Source organism: Schistocerca piceifrons, chromosome 1, assembly GCF_021461385.2.
Source record: "Schistocerca piceifrons isolate TAMUIC-IGC-003096 chromosome 1, iqSchPice1.1, whole genome shotgun sequence".
NCBI lineage: Eukaryota > Metazoa > Arthropoda > Insecta > Orthoptera > Acrididae > Schistocerca > Schistocerca piceifrons.
In genome coordinates, this window is record NC_060138.1 from 1,109,909,959 (window position 1) to 1,109,931,369 (window position 21,411).

Sequence of the window (21,411 nt, forward strand, 5' to 3'; positions counted from 1 at the left end):
AGTCTGAAGCACAGCATTGTATGGTAGTGAAAAACGAGAAAAGAAGAGAATCGAAGCATTTGGGTTTGGTGCTACCGAAGAATGTTGAAAATTAGGTTGATTAACAAGGTAAGGTATCAGTGCGTTCTCTAGAGCACCAGCGAGGAAAGGAATGTGTGTAAGACACTGACGAGAAGAAGGGATGGAATGATATGACATCCGTTAAGACGCGAGGGAGTGTCTTCCATGGTACTAGAGGGAGCTGTAGATGGTAAAAACTGTAGAGGAAGACAGAGATTGGGATATATCCAGTAAATAACTGAGGGCGTAGTTCGCAAGTGCTACTCCGAGACTAAGAGGTTTGCACAAAAGAGGAATTCGTGGCAGGGCCGCATCACGCATCAACGAATCAAAAGACTGGTGACTAAAAAAAAAAAAAAAAAAAAAAAAAAAAACACAATTTCCCATAGCGTATAACCTATAACCTGCGTTGTAAATTATACCTTCAATTATACCTTCACAGAATGTCTGACGACGATCATATGCTCCATACGGATCTGCTAAATTAAAAATACAAATACAAAGCAGCCTGTCTTCTTATAAAGATAAAAATTATTAAGTATATGAACGCTGAAAGACACTATGAAACGTCCCCTTAGAAAAATTGTACACGACTGTGCTTAAACTGGCACACAATATTTTTAGCGCAACGCAATCTGACTTTCAATAATCCCTACAAGAGAATGGCCCTAACTAACTATAACCTATACCTTTCATGAATCACTTACCTCACAAAAATCTTCGTTACTCGAACTACTGCAATACAGCACGCGCCAATACTGCTAGCTAAATAAAGGATTCTAACTACTGAAGGCACTAACTACTGATAGGCATACTTAGCAAATGAAAGATTTTGATAGAGAACAAACAACGTATTTACCTTAATACTGTTCAAAAGTCATAATATATATAGCAGTTAATGACATCCATTCTTACAAATGTACTGTTTCTGATGGACACACGTCCAGATCATCCGCTCTCAAAAATCCGCCATCTCAGTTCCCCACATGCACCACTGCTGGTGGCTCACCTCCAACTGCGCAACGCTACGCGCTGTTAACACCCAACTGCCCAACACTACAATAGCCAGCAACAATGCAAACCAGCCACAGACTGCACACAGCACAGCCAGTGATTTTCATACAGAGCGCTACGTGGCGTTACCAATATAAAAACCTAAACAGCCTACTTACAACACCTTCAAAACTATTTCCGAGATTACCACCCCCGCCGCCTCTGGTTTCGTTCATTTCGTGTCAAAATGATCTATGAGAAATTTGGGCATAATAGGACCCACTAATCTGTAAAATTAAATCCATCAACTTGGCAAAATATTACATCTACAAGTCAAATTCATTCAATTCCCAGTGTAGGTAGTTCGTTGACTCGAAGTTCCTAAATCAAATTCGTCTGATGTCACAGATCGTACTGTTTGAATAACGAGACAGCACAATAAGCCCAGGACACGTAGAGAGGGGCAGTGCGAGCCATGCCGCTCTCCCTACCGACCCACCTCGGTCCTCCACAGTGATTTTTGAAAGCGCTTGTGTTCCGTAACACAAACTAGAACAGAATGAGATTTGTGATGTTTAAAGGTTTGTGTTTCGTAAATAACTAGAACTAGCACCAACTAGTAGAAAATGGAACTTGTGAAATTTGGATTCTCCATGTTAGCGTATGTTGAAACGTATTTCTCTGTATGATGCACCACTAATGCGGCGTACGGTATATACACTCCTGGAAATTGAAATAAGAACACCGTGAATTCATTGTCCCAGGAAGGGGAAACTTTATTGGCACATTCCTGGGGTCAGATACATCACATGATCACACTGACAGAACCACAGGCACATAGACACAGGCAACAGAGCATGCACAATGTCGGCACTAGTACAGTGTATATCCACCTTTCGCAGCAATGCAGGCTGCTATTCTCCCATGGAGATGATCGTAGAGATGCTGGATGTAGTCCTGTGGAACGGCTTGCCATGCCATTTCCACCTGGCGCCTCAGTTGGACCAGCGTTCGTGCTGGACGTGCAGACCGCGTGAGACGACGCTTCATCCAGTCCCAAACATGCTCAATGGGGGACAGATCCGGAGATCTTGCTGGCCAGGGTAGTTGACTTACACCTTCTAGAGCACGTTGGGTGGCACGGGATACATGCGGACGTGCATTGTCCTGTTGGAACAGCAAGTTCCCTTGCCGGTCTAGGAATGGTAGAACGATGGGTTCGATGACGGTTTGGATGTACCGTGCACTATTCAGTGTCCCCTCGACGATCACCAGTGGTGTACGGCCAGTGTAGGAGATCGCTCCCCACACCATGATGCCGGGTGTTGGCCCTGTGTGCCTCGGTCGTATGCAGTCCTGATTGTGGCGCTCACCTGCACGGCGCCAAACACGCATACGACCATCATTGGCACCAAGGCAGAAGCGACTCTCATCGCTGAAGACGACACGTCTCCATTCGTCCCTCCATTCACGCCTGTCGCGACACCACTGGAGGCGGGCTGCACGATGTTGGGGCGTGAGCGGAAGACGGCCTAACGGTGTGCGGGACCGTAGCCCAGCTTCATGGAGACGGTTGCGAATGGTCCTCGCCGATACCCCAGGAGCAACAGTGTTCCTAATTTGCTGGAAAGTGGCGGTGCGGTCCCCTACGGCACTGCGTAGGATCCTACGGTCTTGGCGTGCATCCGTGCGTCGCTGCGGTCCGGTCCCAGGTCGACGGGCACGTGCACCTTCCGCCGACCACTGGCGACAACATCGATGTACTGTGGAGACCTCACGCCCCACGTGTTAGGCAATTCGGCGGTACGTCCACCCGGCCTCCCGCATGCCCACTATACGCCCTCGCTCAAAGTCCGTCAACTGCACATACTGTTCACGTCCACGCTGTCGCGGCATGCTACCAGTGTTAAAGACTGCGATGGAGCTCCGTATGCCACGGCAAACTGGCTGACACTGACGGCGGCGGTGCACAAATGCTGCGCAGCTAGCGCCATTCGACGGCCAACACCGCGGTTCCTGGTGTGTTCGCTGTGCCGTGCGTGTGATCATTGCTTGTACAGCCCTCTCGCAGTGTCCGGAGCAAGTATGGTGGGTCTGACACACCGGTGTCAATGTGTTCTTTTTTCCATTTCCAGGAGTGTAGTTTTCACGAATGGCACCAGTCTCCTGGAACTGTTGTCTTTACATTTGTCGATCCTAATTTTGTATCCTGATTAGAAAATAAAAATTGTCAATGAACTGAATCATGAGATGGAAACATCAGACGAAAATATTAAAAAGGTTCAAGTAGGAATCGACCAAATCCTAGAAATCATTAATTATGGACTTGAACATTATTTTTCTTATAAAACAAGATTAATCGTTACCAGATTCGTCTTGAGCGACGAGTTTCTTATGACAGGTCTTTCGCAGTGGCATGAAAATGAAGTTCCACCAATGCTCTACACATAATGAATAATAATGAAATCGTAAATGACTTGGCAGCCAGATGCGTAAAGCTCATTGAGGAGTATAAGAAATTATTTACCAAAACTGATAAACAAAAGCAGTAAGTGCTTCAAGTTGTATCCAAGCATCCCGTAAGTTCCCAGGGCATAGGGCATAACAAAGAGACTTCATTAAAGATTAAAGATATATAAAAGGAAACTCGAATCTTTTGTAAATACTCCGGACTTAGAGTATTATGTTTAACTGGGGACCTAGAAACGACGGAGAGGCTTCGTCCCGCCGTAGCCCTCAGTGGTACGTAACCCCACAACAGGCTACAGCAGTCCACTCACCCCACCGCCGCCCCACACCGAACACAGGGTTATTGTGCGGTTCGGCCCCCAGTGGACGCCTCCGGGAACCTCTCACACCAGACGAATGTAACACCAAATGTTTGCGTGGTAGAGTAATTATGGTGTACGCTTACGTGGAGACAGTGTTTGCGCAGGAATCGCCGACATAGTGTAACTGAGGCGGAATAAGGGGAACCAGCCCTCATTCGCCGAAGCAGATGGAAAACGACCTTAAAAACCATCCACAGACTGGCCGGTACACCGGACCTTGACACTAATCCGCTGGGCGGATTCGTGCCGGGGACCGGCAAGCCTTCCCGTCCAGAAAGCAGTGCGTTAGAGCGCACCGCTAAGCGGGCGGGCTAACTTAAGTATTGCTTTGGATGGAATTTGCTATGAAAACGAATGAAAAGTGGCCAGCCGAAATGGCTTGACGTTTTTCAAATTCACCGACAGGTAAAACAGCGGTATTGCGGAAGACATGTGGAATTCTGTTGCTCAGTCCTGACCCCACATCAGGACATTAGGTTATTTCTTCATTAAATCCTCTTCACCGATGAAACTACCTTTATAAATCATGGAAAGCTGAATGTAACAAATATGCACTATTGGTCTGCTAGACATACGCACTGGGTGAGGCAAGTTGAACATCAAAGGCACTGGAGTTTGGTGTGGAATTAATTAAGTCTACGTGATTGATCCTTACTTCATTGATGAGAGCACATTTCTAGATATTGTAATATCCTCGAAACTACTAATCGCATTTTGTAGAATGAAACGCTGGTGAATTCGTCACTTCTATAACTATGATAATATTAGCAGAAAATTTGAAAAAGCGAATTGATGGCGATAGCTCTGTAATTAATATAGCTATGGAAAGAGACTGTACGTCATTTACTCAGAACTTTTTTTTACATTTCTTAGGTGGAAGCAGCATTGTGATCTCTCAAACGGTCCAGGAAAACTCTTGAGATGAATACATCAGCTGAATCACTTTGGATACAAAAATGTGGTCACCGTTATACGTACCTACTTTGTGCGACTGTGTAGTAAATTAATTATTAACCTATTCAGGCGTGTGGTGCCCTTCATGCCAGTTTGACATTTGGTACATGCCGCCTTCATTGTTTTCCATTTTTAATGACCAACAGTGTACAACAAGAAAACCTACACCAGTAATATCCACGGATATCAGTCGGAATCTACATATACATTTATACTCCGCAAGCCACCCAACGGTGTGTGGCGGAGGGCACTTCACATGCCACTGTAATTACCTCCCTTTCCTGTTCCAGTCGCGTATGGTACGCGGGAACAACGACTGCCGGAAAGCCTCCGTGCGCGTTCGAATCTCTCTAATTTCATATTCGTGATCTCCTCGGGAGGTATAAGTAGGTGGAAGCAATATATTCGATACCTCATCCAGAAATGCACCCTCTCGAAACCTGGACAGCAAGCTACAAAGCGATGCAGAGCGCCTCTCTTGCAGAGTCTGCCACTTGAGTTTGTTAAACATCTCCGTAACGCTATCACGCTTACCAAACTACCCTGTGACGAAACACGTCGCTCTTCTTTGGATCTTCTCTATCTCCTCTGTCAACCCGACCTGGTACGGATCCCACACTGATGAGCAATACTCAAGTATAGGTCAAACGACTGTTTTGTAAGCCACCTCCTTTGTTGATGGACTACATTTTCTAAGGACTCTCCCAATGAATCTCAACCTAGCACCCGCCTTACCAACAATTAATTTGATATGATCATTCCGCTTCAAATCGTTCCATACGCATACTCCCAGATATTTTACAGAAGTAACTGCTACCAGTGTTTGTTCTGCTATCATATAATCATACAATAAAGGATCCTTCTTTCTATATATCCGCTGCAGATCTTTCTGCATTTCGCTGCAATTTTCTAATGCTGCAACTTCTCTGTATACTATAGCATCGTCCGCGAAAAGCCGCATGGAACTTTCGACACTATCTACTAGGTCATTTATATATATTGTGAAGAGGTGGCACGACAGAGGTTACTTTAACGTCTGTAGACGTCTCTCCATTGAGAACAGCATGCTGTGTTCTGTTTATCAGAAAACTCTTCAATCCCGGCACACAGCTGGTATGATATTCCGTAGGCTCTTACTTTACCAGGCGACAGTGCGGAACTGTATCGAACGCCTTCCGCAAGTCAAGAAAAATAGCATCTACCTGGGTGTCTGTATCTAATATTTTCTGGGTCTCATGAACAAATGAAGCGAGTTGGGTCTCACACGACCGCTGTTTCCGGAATCCATGCTGATTCCTACAGAGTAGATTCTGGGTTTCCAGAAATGACATGATACGCGAGCAAAAACATGTTGTAAAATTCTACAACAGATCGATGTCGGAGATATAGACCTATAGTTTTGCGCATCTGCTCGACGACCCTTGTTGAAAACTGGAACTACGTGCGCTCTTTTCCAATCATTTGGAACCTTCCGTTGCTCTAGAGACTTGCGGTACACGGCTGTTAGAAGGGGGGCAAGTTCTTTCGCGTACTCCCTCCTGCAGTGCTAACCAACCGTCCAGTGAGACACTAAACACAACACATCTTAAAGCGTGAAACAGGCTGTAATGGGGCTGAGTGATTTCAAAGTCCTAAAGCAAAAGGTCTCCCAGAACAGAAATAGACAGAATGCCCTAGACTTGTTCGGGCGACGTACCTGTATGAAGAAGAGCTTGGGTTTCCCGTCGAGGCTCGGGCAGCGCCTGGGAATGAACGGCTGCCACAGCTCGCTGACGTGGTACTCGCGGTCTCTGGCGCTCAGCTGCCCGTCCCTCCCGCAGTGGGAGAGAACCGCCACTGCAACGCAGTCGCGACTGTCGTGGTCCTGCTCCGCCACTGCAACCACAAAACATTTTCGCTTGGATTGCTCGCAACAACTCACTGTGCGTATATCTTTACTTGGTAATCTTTTTGGTTGGCTCAGAGATTTTGCAACACACAGAAATATTTTAGAAAAGGAACCATGTGACAAAAGTAAATTTAAATTTACTTCGCAAACGAAACAGAAGAATTTCTGAACATTTCGTACACAGGGTGGTCCATTGATAGTAACCGGGCCAAACATCTCACGAAATAAGCATCAAACGAAAAAACTACAAAGAAAGAAATTTGTCTACCTTGCAGGGGAAAAATGGTTGGCCCGCTAGATACGTCAAACGGATATCAACTGCGTTTTTTAAAAATAGGAACCCCCATTTTTATTACATATTCATGTAGTACGTTAAGAAATATGAATGTTTTACAGAATGAGAGCCGGCCGCGGTGGTCTAGCGGTTCTGGCGCTGCAGTCCGGAACCGCGGGACTGCTACGGTCGCAGGTTCGAATCCTGCCTCGGGCATGGGTGTGTGTGATGTCCTTAGGTTAGTTAGGTTTAAGTAGTTCTAAGTTCTAGGGGACTTATGACCTAAGATGTTGAGTCCCATAGTGCTCAGAGCCATTTGAACCATTTTTTTGAACAGAATGAGATTTTCACTCTGCAGCGGAGTGTGCGCTGATATGAAACCTCCTGCACACCAAAGAACTGTGTGCCCGACCGAGACTCGAACTAGGGACCTTTGCCTTTCGCGGGCAAGTGCTCTACCATCTGAGCTACCGAAGCACGACTCACGCCCGGTACTCACAGCTTTACTTCTGCCAGTATCTAGCCTCCTACCTTCCAAACTTTACAGAAGCTCTCCTGCGAACCTTGCAGAACTACTGGCAGAACTGAAGCTGTGAGGACGGGGCGTGAGTCGTGCTTCGGTAGCTCAGATGGTAGAGCACTTGCCCGCGAAAGGCAAAGGTCCCGAGTTCTAGTCTCGGTCGGGCACACAGTTTCGGTCTGCCAGGAGGTTTCATATCAGCGCACACTCCGCTGCAGAGTGAAAATCTCATTCTGGAAACATCCCCCAGGCTGTGGCTAAGCCATGTCTCCGCAATATCCTTTCTTTCAGGAGTACTAGTTCTGCAAGGTTCGCAGGAGAGCTTCTGTAAAGTTTGGAAAGTAGGAGACGAGGCACTGGCAGAAGTAAAGCTGTGAGTATCGGGCGTCAGTCGTGCTTCGAGAGCTCAGATGGTAGAGCTCTTGCCCGCGAAAGGCAAAGGTCCCGAGTTCGAGTCTCGGTCGGGCACACAGTTTTGGTGTGCCAGGAGGTTTTATGAATGTTTTAGTTGGACCACTTTTTTCGCTTTGTGATAGATGGCGCTGTAATAGTCACAAAGATATGGCTCACAATTTTAGACGAACAGTTGGTAACAGGTAGCTTTTTGAAATTAAAATACAGAACGTAGGTACTTTTGAACATTCTATTTCGGTTGTTCCAATGTGATACATGTACCTTTGTGAACTTATCATTTCTGAGAACGCACGCTGTTAGAGCGTAATTACCCGTAAATACCACATTAATGCAATTAATGCTCAAAATGATGTCCGTCAGCCTCAATGCATTTGGCAATATGTGTAACGACATTCCTCTCAACAGCGAGTAGTTCGCCTTCCGCAATGTTCGCACATGCATTGATAATGCGCTGACGCATGTTGTAAGGCGTTGTCGGTGGATCACAATAGCAAATATCCTTTCAACTTGAGACCTGAGTTTCTCCTGGCGTATACAACTTTCAAATAACTTCCGGGAATTCAGCCAGGTAACACTTTCAGCGACCGCCGATATTTCGGCGGGAGAACATCCCGCCATTTTCAAGGCAAACTGCAACGGACAGGCGGCGTACATGCAATCGGCGCTCCGACATATCGTGTATCCAAGCATCTTGCTTCTCTGTTGAGTCCACAAGTAGGACGGTGTGAACATCATATCAGGAACTCAGCTGATTTTTTACGTCGTTTGGAGGGACTGAGGCTGAATGACTCTGATATTTTAGTGAGTTTCGATGTGGTCTCTCTCTTCACTCGTGTTCCTCTGTCCGATTCGTTGCGGTTAATTGAAGCCAGGTTTGGTGCTGATTTAACTAATCTCTTTAGGCATGTGTTGACATCCACTTACTTTTTATTTAATGACCAGTATTACGAGCAGACAGATGGAGTTGCGATGGGTAGTCCGTTGTCTCCTGTGATCGCAAATTTGTTTATGGAAGACTTCGAGGAACGTGCATTGGAATCGGCGCCTTTAAAACCCGCCTGTCTTTTTAGATACGTTGACGATACCTTCGTTGTTTGGCCTCACGGTAGGGAGAATTTGAATGTCTTTCTAGAACATCTGAACTCGATCCACCCGAACATTCGTTTTACGATGGAGGTGGAAGAGGATGGTTGCCTTCCCTTTCTCGACGTGTTGGTTAGGAGGAAGGATGATGGATCATTGGGACATGCAGTCTACAGGAAACATACTCACACCGACTTGTACTTACAAGCTAACAGTTGTCACCATTCGGCTCAGCGTGAAGGGGTACTTCGTACCTTGGTACACAGGGCACATGTCGTTTCTGACGCTGAGACTTTGCCAGCTGAGCTGTCCCATCTTGAAGTTACATTTCGTCAAAAAGGTTGTAGTGATAGACAGATTGAACGTGCGTTGCGCTATCGACCAACTGTACATCGGGTGATTGATGATAATTCTGAGTCAACACCTAAGTCTACTGCCTTTTTGCCTTACGTAGGAAACACGTCCAATAAGATCGGTCGTATTTTACGGAAATACGATGTGAAATGTGTTTTCCGACCTCCATATAAAATTAGAGCACTTTTGAGTTCCGTTAAGGATGATCTTGGACTGCGTAAGGCGGGTGTATATCGTATTCCTTGTAGCTGCGGCATGGCATATATTGGTCAAACTATCAGGACCGTGGAGGACAGATGTACTAAGCATAAACGGCACACACGATTACAGCAGCCAAATAGATCTGCTATTGCCGAACATTGCTTGGATACTGGTCACCCCATGTTATATAATAACGCCGAGATATTGGCATGCACGTCCAGCTATTGGGACGGTGTCATTAGGGAGGCAGTTGAGATTAAATTAGCGAGCAACCTCGTTAGCAGGGATGGAGGTTTCTGTTTAAACTCTGTTTGGAATCCGGCTCTCTCCCTTGTCAAAAAACAAAGGAACAGAGTCAATGCTGCCTCACCTGCGAATTCATAGTCTCACTATCGATAGCTCTGACTTTGGTCATCTTTGGTGGCACTGGTGTTCAGTGTGTGTGTGTGTGTGTGTGTGTGTGTGTGTGTGTGTGTTATCTTTCCTGCTTCTGTCCGAGAACCGAGGTATTAAATTTGCATGTACGCCGCCTGTCCGTTGCAGTTTGCCTTTAAAATGGCGGGGTGTTCTCCAGCCCAAATATCAGCGGTCGCTGAAAGTCTTACCTGGCTGAATTCCCGGAAGTTATTTGAAAATCCTTTCAACTTTTCCCACAGAAATGAATCCGGGGACGTCAGATCCGGTGAGCATGCGGGCCATGGTATGGTGCTTCGATAAGTTCACAAAGGTACAAGTATCACATTGGAACAACCGAAATAAAATGTTCGAAAGTACCTACGTAAAAAACCTACCTGTTACCAACTGTTCGTCTAAAATTGTGAGCCATACCTTTGTGACTATTACAGCGCTATCTATCACAAAGCGAAAAAAGTGGTCCAACTAAAACATCCATATTTCTTTACGTACTACGCGAATATGTAATAAAAAATGGGGGTTCCTATTTTAAAAAACGCAATTGATATCCGTTTCACCTATGGCAGCGCCATCTAGCGGACCAACCATAGCGCCATCTGGTTTCCCCCTTCAAGCTAATCAAGTTTCGTTCTGTGTAGTTTTATCATTTGGCGCTTATTTCGTGAGATATTTGGCACGTTCACGATCAGTGGACCACCCTGCATATTGTGAAGAGTAACGGTCCTATAACTTTCCCTTTTGGTAAGCCCAAAGCTAATATTACGCCTAAGACATCTCTCTCTTAAGAACATCATATTGTGTTCTGTTTGATAGCTACTCTTCAGTCCATCAAAAACCGGGCCTGATATTCCACGCTCTCTTATTTTGTTCTTTTAAGCGACTGTGTGGATCTGTAACGCAGTCTTTTGTAAATAAAAATACACGGCATCAACCTGGACCAGTGCATCCGCTACTTTCTGGATCCCTGAACGAACAGTGCGAGTGGAATGACGTCTTCTCGGGTTATCAGCCGCGTCAAGGCGTCGTTCTGCGGCAACGTCTCAGGGAGTTTCCTACACGTCATCTTCGCCTTGGTCGTGGAAGATAGTGGAGTAGGCAGTCCATTGCTGGGAGACGTTGCAGTGAGGGCTTCATGTAGAGACACAGTACAGGAAAGTTGCTCATCTTAGTTCTGGACGGTAGACAGCTGCTTAGTTGAGACTCAAAAATTTTTCGATAGAGGTCACAGTGGGGCTTAGATGTTTTCATGTTGTGAACTCTATTGTTTTCGTCAGATATCGTAACAAAATGAGTAGTACGTGTGGGAAAAATCTTTACTCTTCATTTCGCGGAACTTAGAGAGGTATTGTGTCCATTGGCTACGAGCTTATGTTGCTCTCTCAACAGTGTCAGCTGCAAAAGTTCAGCTAGTTTAAACAGTCACATTGACTCCACCAAATGAAATTCATTTTATGCTCTAGTTATAAGGCACTAAAAAACAAACATTATGAAATTTAATTTTAAAAAAGGAAGTGTTTTGAATCGGTTTGAGATTGGCTCGTAAGTAGTTATTTCTGAGCCAAAGATTTGATTACAAAGCCACTAGTGAACTCAAGATCCGAAACCAGGGTGTCATGTCACGAATGAATTTGGTATATGTGGTGTCTGTTCTTTCGGACATTTCTGAAAGAAGAGACATATTTTGATCCCACAGCCATTATTAATCAAAACACAAAGGCATTAATGACATTAGGTGCTAGTGGGCATTGAATGAAATCAATAGGGAAAGTTGAAAATTTGTGTCAGAGTGAGATTCGAACCCAAGTCTCCCGCGTACAAGTCAGACGCGCTGACCACTGCGCCATCCAGAAACAGCAGTCAGCGCACCTGCTTGGAATACTCTAGTGCGCCCCCCGTCAGACCCAAATTCTCGACTTAACAACACATTTCTGATGTTGTTGGCCTTGCCTATTGTCATCATTATTTGCGGCATTTCGCCGATTCCTAGAAGAGTTCGAGTGTGGTGTACATCCACAATGAAGCGATTGAATGGTCATCCTCACATGAATTACATGTATGTGGTGTCTGTTCTTTCAAACATGTGCCGGCCGCTGTGGCCGAGCAGTTCTCGGTGCTACCGCTGCTACGGTCGCAGGCTCGATCCTCCCTCGGGCATGGATGTGTGTGATGTCCTTAGGTTAGTTACGTTTACGTAGTTCTAAGTCTAGGGGACTGATGACCTCAGAAGTTAAGTCCCATAGTGCTCAGAGCCATTTGAAGCATTTCTTTCAAACATGTAGTTGACAAGGATGTGAGATAGGGTTGTAACCTATACCCACTGTCATAGAATCTGTACATCAAGCAAGCTGCAAAGGAAATCAAAGAAAAATTTGGAGTAGGAATTAAAGTTTAGGAATAAGAAATAAAAACTTTGAGGTTTGCCGATGACGTTATAATTCAACACAGACAGCAACAGGCTTGGAAGAGCAGCTGAACGGCATGCACAGCGTCTTGAAAGGAGTCTATTAGATGAACATCGACAAAAGGGAAACTTGGTAATGGAATATAGTAAAATTAAATCAGGTGATGACGACGGAATTAGAATGTGTAATGAGACATTTAAAGTAGTAGCTGACTTGTTTTTACTTGGGCTGCAAAATAATTAATGATGACAGAAGTAGAAAGGATATAAAACGTAGACATGTAATAGCAAGGAAAGCGTTGCTGAAGAAGGAAAATTTGTGAACATCGAGTATTGATTTAAGTGTCAGGAAGTCGTTTCTGAAAGCATTTGTATGGAGTGCAGCCATGTACGGAAGTGAAACGTGGACGATAAATGGTTTAGACAAGAAGAGAATAGAAGCCTTCGAAATGTGGTGCTACAGAAGAATGCTGAAGATTAGATGGGAAGATCGCATAACTAATGAGGAGTTACTGAATAGACCTGGGGAGACAAGAATTTTATGGTGCAACTTGACTAAAATATGGACTCAGTTTCGTGTTGGAAGGAAGAGTGTGTGTGTGTGGGGGGGGGGGGGGGGGGGCGAGGAGGGCAAAAGTCGGAGACAAGAAATGAATACAGCAAAAAGATTCAGAAGGATATAGGTTGCAGTAGTTATTTACAGATGAAGAGGCTTGCATAGCATAGAGTAACAAGGAGAGCTGCATCAAATCGGTCTTCGGACTAACGATCACAGCAACAACTTCATGACATCTTTCGCTTGTATTAGCAGCTATTCTCGCCATTAAGACCCCACTCCTAATATCCCACCTCTCCAGCGATATGGAGACAATTGCAGAGAGTGGCATGGTATTATTTGTTCGGCAACAGCGACGTCCGGGGTCGTAATAAACACGTCACATGTGGATGGCCAGTAGCCTGGCAAAATATTTTTTCTTTCTTTTTTTTTGGACATCCGTCTTCTGAGTGGTTTGATGCGGCCCGCCATGAATTCCTCTCATGTGCCAGCCTCTTCATCTCAGAGTAGCACTTGCAACCTACGTCCTCAATTATTTGTTGGATTCGTTCCAATGTCCGTCTTCCTCTACAGTTTTTACCCTCTAAAACTCCATTTGAAACCATGGAAGTTATTCCGTGTTATCTTAACACATGTCTGACCATCCTATACCTTCTACTTTCAACTGTTCACCACTTGTTCATTTCTTCGCCGATTATGCAGAGAACCACTTCATTCCTTATTTTATCTTTATCTTCCATAGCGCTACAACTCAAACGCTTCGATTCTCATTCCTATCTGGATGTTCCACAGTCAATAATTCACTACCAAACAAAACTGTGCTCCAAACGAAAATTCTCAGAAATTTCTTCCTCAGATTAAGGACTTTGCTTTATACCATCATACTTCCCTTGAACTGTGATGTGTTAATTTGCTTCGAAGGTAACACCATTCCTTCACTTCACCTATCTCGTGGATCTCACTTTTGGTGTTACGTTTATTAATAAGATCATTTCTGTTACACCTCATTACTTTTGTCTTTCTTTCACTTACTGTCAGCCCATATTGTGTATTCATTAGACTCTTCTTACCACTCAACACATTCTGTAATTCTGCTTCAGTTTCACACAGGCCAGCAATGTCGTCATCGAATTTTATCACTGACATCCTTTCACCTTGAATTTAAATCCGACTCTTGAAGCTTTTTTTTTTTACTTCCGTCATTGCTTCTTCTATGTGCAGATTGAATAGCAGGGGCGAAAGAGGTTATTTCTGACTCACGCCCATTTTAATCCGAAAGTTTCTTTCTTGGTCCTCTATTCTTACTGTTCCGTCTTCGTTCTTGTACAAACAGTACCTTACCTCTATAGCTTACTCCTATTTTTCTCATAATTTTCAACATCTTGAACCATTTTAGGAACACTTTTTCTAGGTGGACAAATCCTATGAACGTGTCTTGATTTTTCCTCTGTCTTTCTTCCATTATCAGGTGCAAGTCATAACTGCCACTCTGATACCTTTACCTTTCCTAAGGCCAAACTGATCGGCGTTTCACAAATCTTCAGCGTTCTTTCCCAGTCTTTTGTATATTACTGTTGTCAGCCGCTTAGATGCATGAGGCGTTAAGGCGATTGTGCGATAATTCTCGCATTTGACGGCCCTTGCTGTTTTCGGAATTGTGTGGATGATGTTTCTTCTGAAAGCATCAGGCTCATAGGTCCTGCGCACTAACTTGAACAGTCGCTTGCTTACCAATCCCCCGCACCCAATGGCTATGGAAATCCCGAAGAATTGTTATCCATCCCACCTGCCTTACTTAATCATATACAGGGTGATTCAAAAAGAATACCACAACTTTAGGAATTTAAAACTCTGCAACGACAAAAGGCAGAGCTAAGCACTATCTGTCGGCGAATTAAGGGAGCTATAAAGTTTCATTTAGTTGTACATTTGTTTGCTTGAGGCGCTGTTGACTAGGCGTCAGCGTCAGTTGATGCTAAGATGGCGACCGCTCAACAGAAAGCTTTTTGTGTTATTGAGTACGGCAGAAGTGAATCGACGACAGTTGTTCATCGTGCATTTCGAACGAAGTATGGTGTTAAACCTCCTGATAGGTGGTGTATTAAACGTTGGTATAAACAGTTTACAGAGAATGGGTGTTTGTGCAAAGGGAAAAGTTCTGGGCGGCCGAGAACGAGTGATGAAAATGTAGCACGCATCCAGCAAGCATTTGTTCGCAGCCCAGGAAAATCGACTTGCAGAGCTAGCAGAGAGCTGCAAATTCCACAATCAACTGTATGGAGCGTCCTACGAAAAAGGTTAGTTATGAAACCTTATCGTCTGAAATTGGTTCAAGCACTGTCTGCAGCCGATAGGATTAAAAGAATCGATTTCTGTGATTTTATCCTTGCTCAAATGGAAACAGATGAATCTTTCGTTTCAAAGGTTGTGTTTAGTGATGAAGCAACTTTCCACACTAACGGGAAAGTCAACTGTCACAATGTCTGTATATGGGGCACTGAGAATCCGCGGGAAACAACTCGGTATGAACATGACTCGCCTAAGGTGAACGTTTTCTGTGCCAGTTCAGCCAATAAAGTTTTTGGTCCCTTTTTCTTCGAAGGTGCTACTGTAACTGGACTACAGTATCTGGAGATGTTAGAGAATTGGTTGTTCCCTCAGCTCGAACAAGAAGCATAACAATTCATATTTCAGCAGGATGGAGCGCCACCACATTGGCACTTATCTGTCCGTAACTACCTGACCGTCAACTACCCGAGGCGATGGATCGGCCGCCAGGCAGCCCGTGACAGAGCACTTCATCACTGGCCTCCAAGAAGTCCTGATCTTACCCCCTGCGATTTTTTCTTATGGGGGTATGTTAAGGATATGGTGTTTTGGCCACCTCTCCCAGCCACCATTGATGACTTGAAACGAGAAATAACAGCAGCTATCCAAACTGTTACGCCTGATATGCTACAGAGAGTGTGGAACGAGTTGGGGTATCGGGTTGATATTGCTCGAGTGTCTGGAGGGGGCCATATTGAACATCTCTGAACTTTTTTTTGAGTGAAAAAAAACCTTTTTAAATAATCTTTGTAATGATGTATAACAGAAGGTTGTATTATGTTTCTTTCATTAAATACACATTTTTAAAGTTGTGGTATTCTTTTTGAATCACCCTGTATATTCCAAAGCTATATTACATTCAGATTCTAATACCGGATCTCCTATGTCTTCGATACCGGCTCCTGTTCCTTCCTCAATCACGTCATCAAAAAGTCTTTCCCCTCGCAGAGGCCTGCAGTGTACTCTTTCCGCCCATCCTCTCTCCTCCGGCTGCACTCTTCATGTTACCATTCTTGTTTTTAATTTCACTGAGGACTGTTTTGACTTTTCTGTACGCTGAATCAGTCCTTTCGACGAATATTTCTTTTCGATCTCTTCACATTTTTCCTTAGATTCCATGCACTTCCTAAATAATTCATACCTAAGTGACATATTTCTTTATACCTGCATTTCCCTGAACACAACTGTACTCCCCTCTTCGTCGATTAACTGAAATACTACTTCTGTTACCTAAGGATTCTTCGGAGTTACCTTCCTTGTACCTGTGTTTTCCTTTCTTCTGTGATAGCCTTTTCCCTTCTGAGGTGTTCAATATTCCAGTATTCCAGTATTCTTCAGACGACTTCAAGCACATCCCATTATTCCTTAGCACTTCTGTATCCCACTTCTTTCCACAGCGATTCCTCCTGATTTTTTTGAACTTCAGCCTACTCTTCATCAATACTGAATTGTAATCCGAATGGATTTCTGCTTCTGGGTCCGCCTTACAGTCAAATATCTGATGTCGGAATCTGTCTGACCATGATGTAATCCAACTAGAAATTTCCCGAATTTCCAGGCCTTTTCCAAATAAATCTTCTCCTCTTCTGGTTTTTGAACTTTTTATTTACTGTTTATAACTGAGATTTACTGCAGAAAAAAATGGTCAAATGGCTCTAAGCACTATGGGACTTAATATCTGAGATCATCAGTCCCCTAGACTAAGAACTACTTAAACCCAACTAACCTAAGGACATCACACACATCCCTGCCCGAGGCAGGATTCGAACCTGCGACCGTAGCAGCAGCGCGGTTCCGGACTGAAGCGCCTAGAACCACTCGGCCACAGCGGCCGGCTTTACTGCAGAACTCAGTCTTTGCCCTGCATCATTTCTACTAGCAAACCCACATTCTCCCGTAATTCAATCTGCTGTTCCTTCCACTACTACCGCGTTACAATCCCCATAATTATTAGCTTATTACCGCCCTTTACACACTAAGTTAGCCGGCCGGAGTGGCCATGCGGTTGTAGGCGCTACAGTCTGGAACCGAGCGACCGCTAAAGTCGCAGGTCCGAATCCTGCCTCGGGCATGGTTGTGTGTGATGTCCTTAGGTTAGTTAGGTTTAATTAGTTCTAAGTTCTAGGCGACTGATGAGCTCAGAAGTTAAGTCCCATAGCGCTCAGAGCCATTTGAACCACACACTAAGTTACCCATTCCGTATCGTCATATAGTTTTACTAACATTTCGTCTTCTGCTTGTGAAGTCGGGGTATACACCTGAACCACTGGCGTTGGTTTGCTATCGATTTTGATGAGAACAACCATATCTCTAAACTGTTAGCAATGATTCACCCACCGCCCATCTCTCCTATTCATAACGAACTCTACTCCAACCACCGTTATATCTTTCCTGCTGATGGTTGATATTACATTGTATTCGTCTGGCCAGAAATTCTTATCTCCTTTCCATGTCACTCCACTGACCCTCACTATATGACTGAGCATTTGGATTTCCGTTTTCAGGTTTTCTAGCTTCCCTGCGAAGTTCAAACTTCTGACATTCCACACTCCGACTCGTAGAATATTATCCTTTTGTTGTTTTTCATACCTTTTCCTGCCCCTTGGCAGTCCACTCCTAGGGATCCATAAGTGGGACTGATCCGGAATCATTCACCGATGGTGAGATCATCATGACACATGTTCAATTACAGGACACATGTCCTGTGGATACACTACGTGTATACTTAATGCGGTGGTTTCCAGTGCCTTCTGGATCCCCATGTCGTTGATCACTGCTGATTGTTTCGCCTTTAGGGTAGTTTCTCACCATATATTCTATATCAAGTAATCACCGAGCCTGTCCGGCGGATTGGCTGTTCGCATCACGTTGTTGATGCCTACTTTACGCTGATTCTCGAATACAGTTACTGTTACCTCGCCTTTCTAGACCAGTGTATTAATTTGGAACTTTGTTGTTATTGGAGACTGTTCTGACCACGTCCATCACTACTGGTATAATCTCGCTTCACTTTCAGTTGCAACGTCACTCCCTACTCCGTTTTCGGCCATCGACTTAGGGTTAATATTGGTTTCCATGCACTGGTTCGCAGCAGTGACTTGCTTAGGTTTGAGTCAGGCTACGACTCGAAACTACTAGCCCTATATTGAGAAATTACGATGCGTTATTCTCCTCTGAGACAGTGTAAGGGACAAAAGTTTTGCACATGGTTTGTGTTTACCTCTAGTGAGAGAACGGATTTTCCAAGACAAATCAATAGACATATTACTTCCGCCCAAACGCATCTTACACAATGACAATCACGGAAAAATTACATTTCTTTCTTCTTTTATGGGGGCATATCAACAGTTGTTCCTCTTGCACGCCATCCAAAAATGAAATAGAAACGAAGAAAAACTGAAAAGAAAAAATGATCCTGTTTCACTATATACACCACGTGATGGCTTGCCGAGCGCAGCTACAAATGTACAGGGTGGTGCATACGTGTAGAATAACTCTTCTAAGAAATAGAAAAAAATAGAAACAGATTGATAAATAGAAATTAAAGTTACTTTGTATGAGATAGTGAGAGGAGGAAATCTAGTGAGGGTACTTTACCAACACCATTTGGCGACCACTTTTGAAACCGCCATCTTCGATTCAACCCATAACATTCAATATATTTTCGGCACAGAATGCTGCAAAACCTTAATGTATTTGAAGCACGCAATCACAAAACCACCAAACACTGGTGTAAAGTGCATTAAGGTTGCCTGATAAAAACACTGATGCACTCAGTAGACATCGACATATGTCAGTCTAACACGCACACACAATCGACGGGTATGCACACACATCAAAGAAATTTTTCATAACCCCGGTTCCCAGAACTCCTGAGGATAGACGCTGACAACGGATATTGTGTCACAGACACAGTCCCTTTGACTGTTCAGATATGTCACTAAACCCGCCCAAAGATGTAAATAACCATGCATGAGCAGCGCCTATTAGACGGAAGGGGTCCGACAGCCGATCAGTTCCAGTCATTCCACCAGGAAGGAGGTACACGGCTCGTGTTGTCTGTAGGTCAACCATGCCTAGGCAGTCAATAAGCGGTTCGGTCACGTCCGCTTTCTTACAACAAGGGAAGCGTCCAGGCGCCTCGGTGCGAACCAAAGCGATGTTGGTCAGACATGGAGGAGATACAGGGAAACAGGAACTGTCGATGACATGCCCAAGGGCTACTACTGCAACGGATGACCGTGATTATGAATAAGAGGAACCCAGACAGCAACGCCACAGCGTTGAATAATGCTTTTCGTGCAGCCACAGGACGTCGTGTTACGACTCAAACTGTGCGCAATAGGCTGCATGATACGCAACTTCACTCCCGACGTCCATGGCGAGGTCCATCTTTGCAACCACGACACCATGCAGCACGATACAAATGGGCCCAACAACATGTCGAACGGACCGTTCAGGATTAACATCACGTTCTCTTCACTGATGAGTGTCGCATATGCCTTCAACCAGACAATCATTGGAGACGTGTTTGGAGGCAACTTAGCCAGGCTGAACCCCTTAGACACAGTATCCAGCAGCAAGGTGGAGATTCCCTGCTGTTTTTGGGTGGCATTACGTGGGGCCGACGTACGCCGCTGGTGGTCATGGAAGGCGCAGGACCGGCTGTATGATACGTGAATGCCATCAGCCGACCGATAGTGCAACCATATCGGCAGCATATTGGCGAGGCATTCGTCTTCATGGATTACAATTCGCGCCCCCCATCGTCACATCTTGTGAATGACTTCCTTCGGAATAACGCTCGACTAGAGTGGCCAGCATGTTCTCTAAACATGAACCCTATCGAACATGCCTGGGATGGATTGAAAAGGAGTGTTTATGGACGATGTGACCCACCAACGGCTCTGAGGGATCTACGCCGAATCGCCATTGAGAAGTGGGACAATCCGGACCAACAGTGCCTTAATGAACTTGTACGCCATGACGAATACAGGCATGCATTAGCGCAAGAGGACGTGCTACTGGGTATTAGAGGTACTGGTGTGTACAGCAATCTGGACCTCCATCTCTGAAGGTCTCGCTGTATGGTCGTACAACATGCAATGTGATGTTTTGATGAGCAATAAGAAGGGCGGAAATGATGTTTATATTGATCTCTATTCCAGTTTTCTGTACAGGTTCTGGAACTCTCGGAACCGAGGTGATGCAAAGCTTTTTCTTTATGTGTGTTAAGACTATAGTTGCAAGATCATTGCGAAGCACATGAAGATGCCATGTATAGTTGAATTCTTTTATCTTGGCGGCTCGCGCATGCCCGCCCCGACGCGGGAGACTGCTGCGTTGCCAGTTGCAAACGACGCACGCGCCAAGAGAAGCAGCGTCATAGTATAGTGTAGCTCGCAAACTTACTTTTAGGGGGGAGCGCGCAGTTTATGAAGTAAAGCCACCACGGCCGCATTAACCCTTTCGCTGCTACAGAGACATGCTCCCCGCATTCCACGCTGTACGCGATTTTGTCATCACTGCACTGCTCGCCTGTGCTGACACATGGTGTTCCGACTGCTTTGACACACTTATCATTCGATTTCACAAAAACTATTTGGCCCAAAAATTTTATTTTTACACATCTTCTTGACTAATACCTTCCCCCCGTAAATGAATTAATTTTGTTTCGATGTTCAACACAGTTATTGTGCAGCATTAAATGTAGTAAACCATTGCACGAAATTTTGAAGAGTTTGCAGAGGTAAAAGTCCATAGTGTATACTTTCCGTATGGTCGATTTTAATTGCCACAATGTTGAGAATGAAATGTGGACAATATACCTAAATTTCATATAAAATTTACTGTATATCTCATTTAAGTACCAGATAGGTGTCGTATGTAATACTGAGAAATATTCCGTCTTTTGCGACCGTAATAAAAGTTTTATTTATACCAGAGACATTTCGCTTTTGTCTAAAAAGTTCTGATTAAAACAAAATTGGAGAAGTACACAAAACTGAATTGTGGATGTAATAAAACATAGATAGTAAAATATATTGTCAGTGAGGCGCAGTGTGCAAAAAATTTGTTTGTCACAACAGATAGCAAATACTTGCCAAAACATAGATCAGTTGACGAAAACATTGAATATG

The 21,411-nt window shown here is 44.5% G+C and overlaps 1 protein-coding gene across 1 annotated transcript in view; it reads right to left on the minus strand.

Moving 5' to 3' along the window:
* LOC124778021 (caspase-1-like) overlaps window positions 1-21,411 on the minus strand; it is a 78,136-nt gene that overhangs the window by 48,172 nt on the left and 8,553 nt on the right. Inside the window, exon 2 of the mRNA XM_047253603.1 lies at window positions 6,535-6,713. Within this exon, the coding sequence (XP_047109559.1) occupies window positions 6,535-6,713 (179 nt within the window). The remainder of the gene's footprint in view (window positions 1-6,534; window positions 6,714-21,411) is intronic.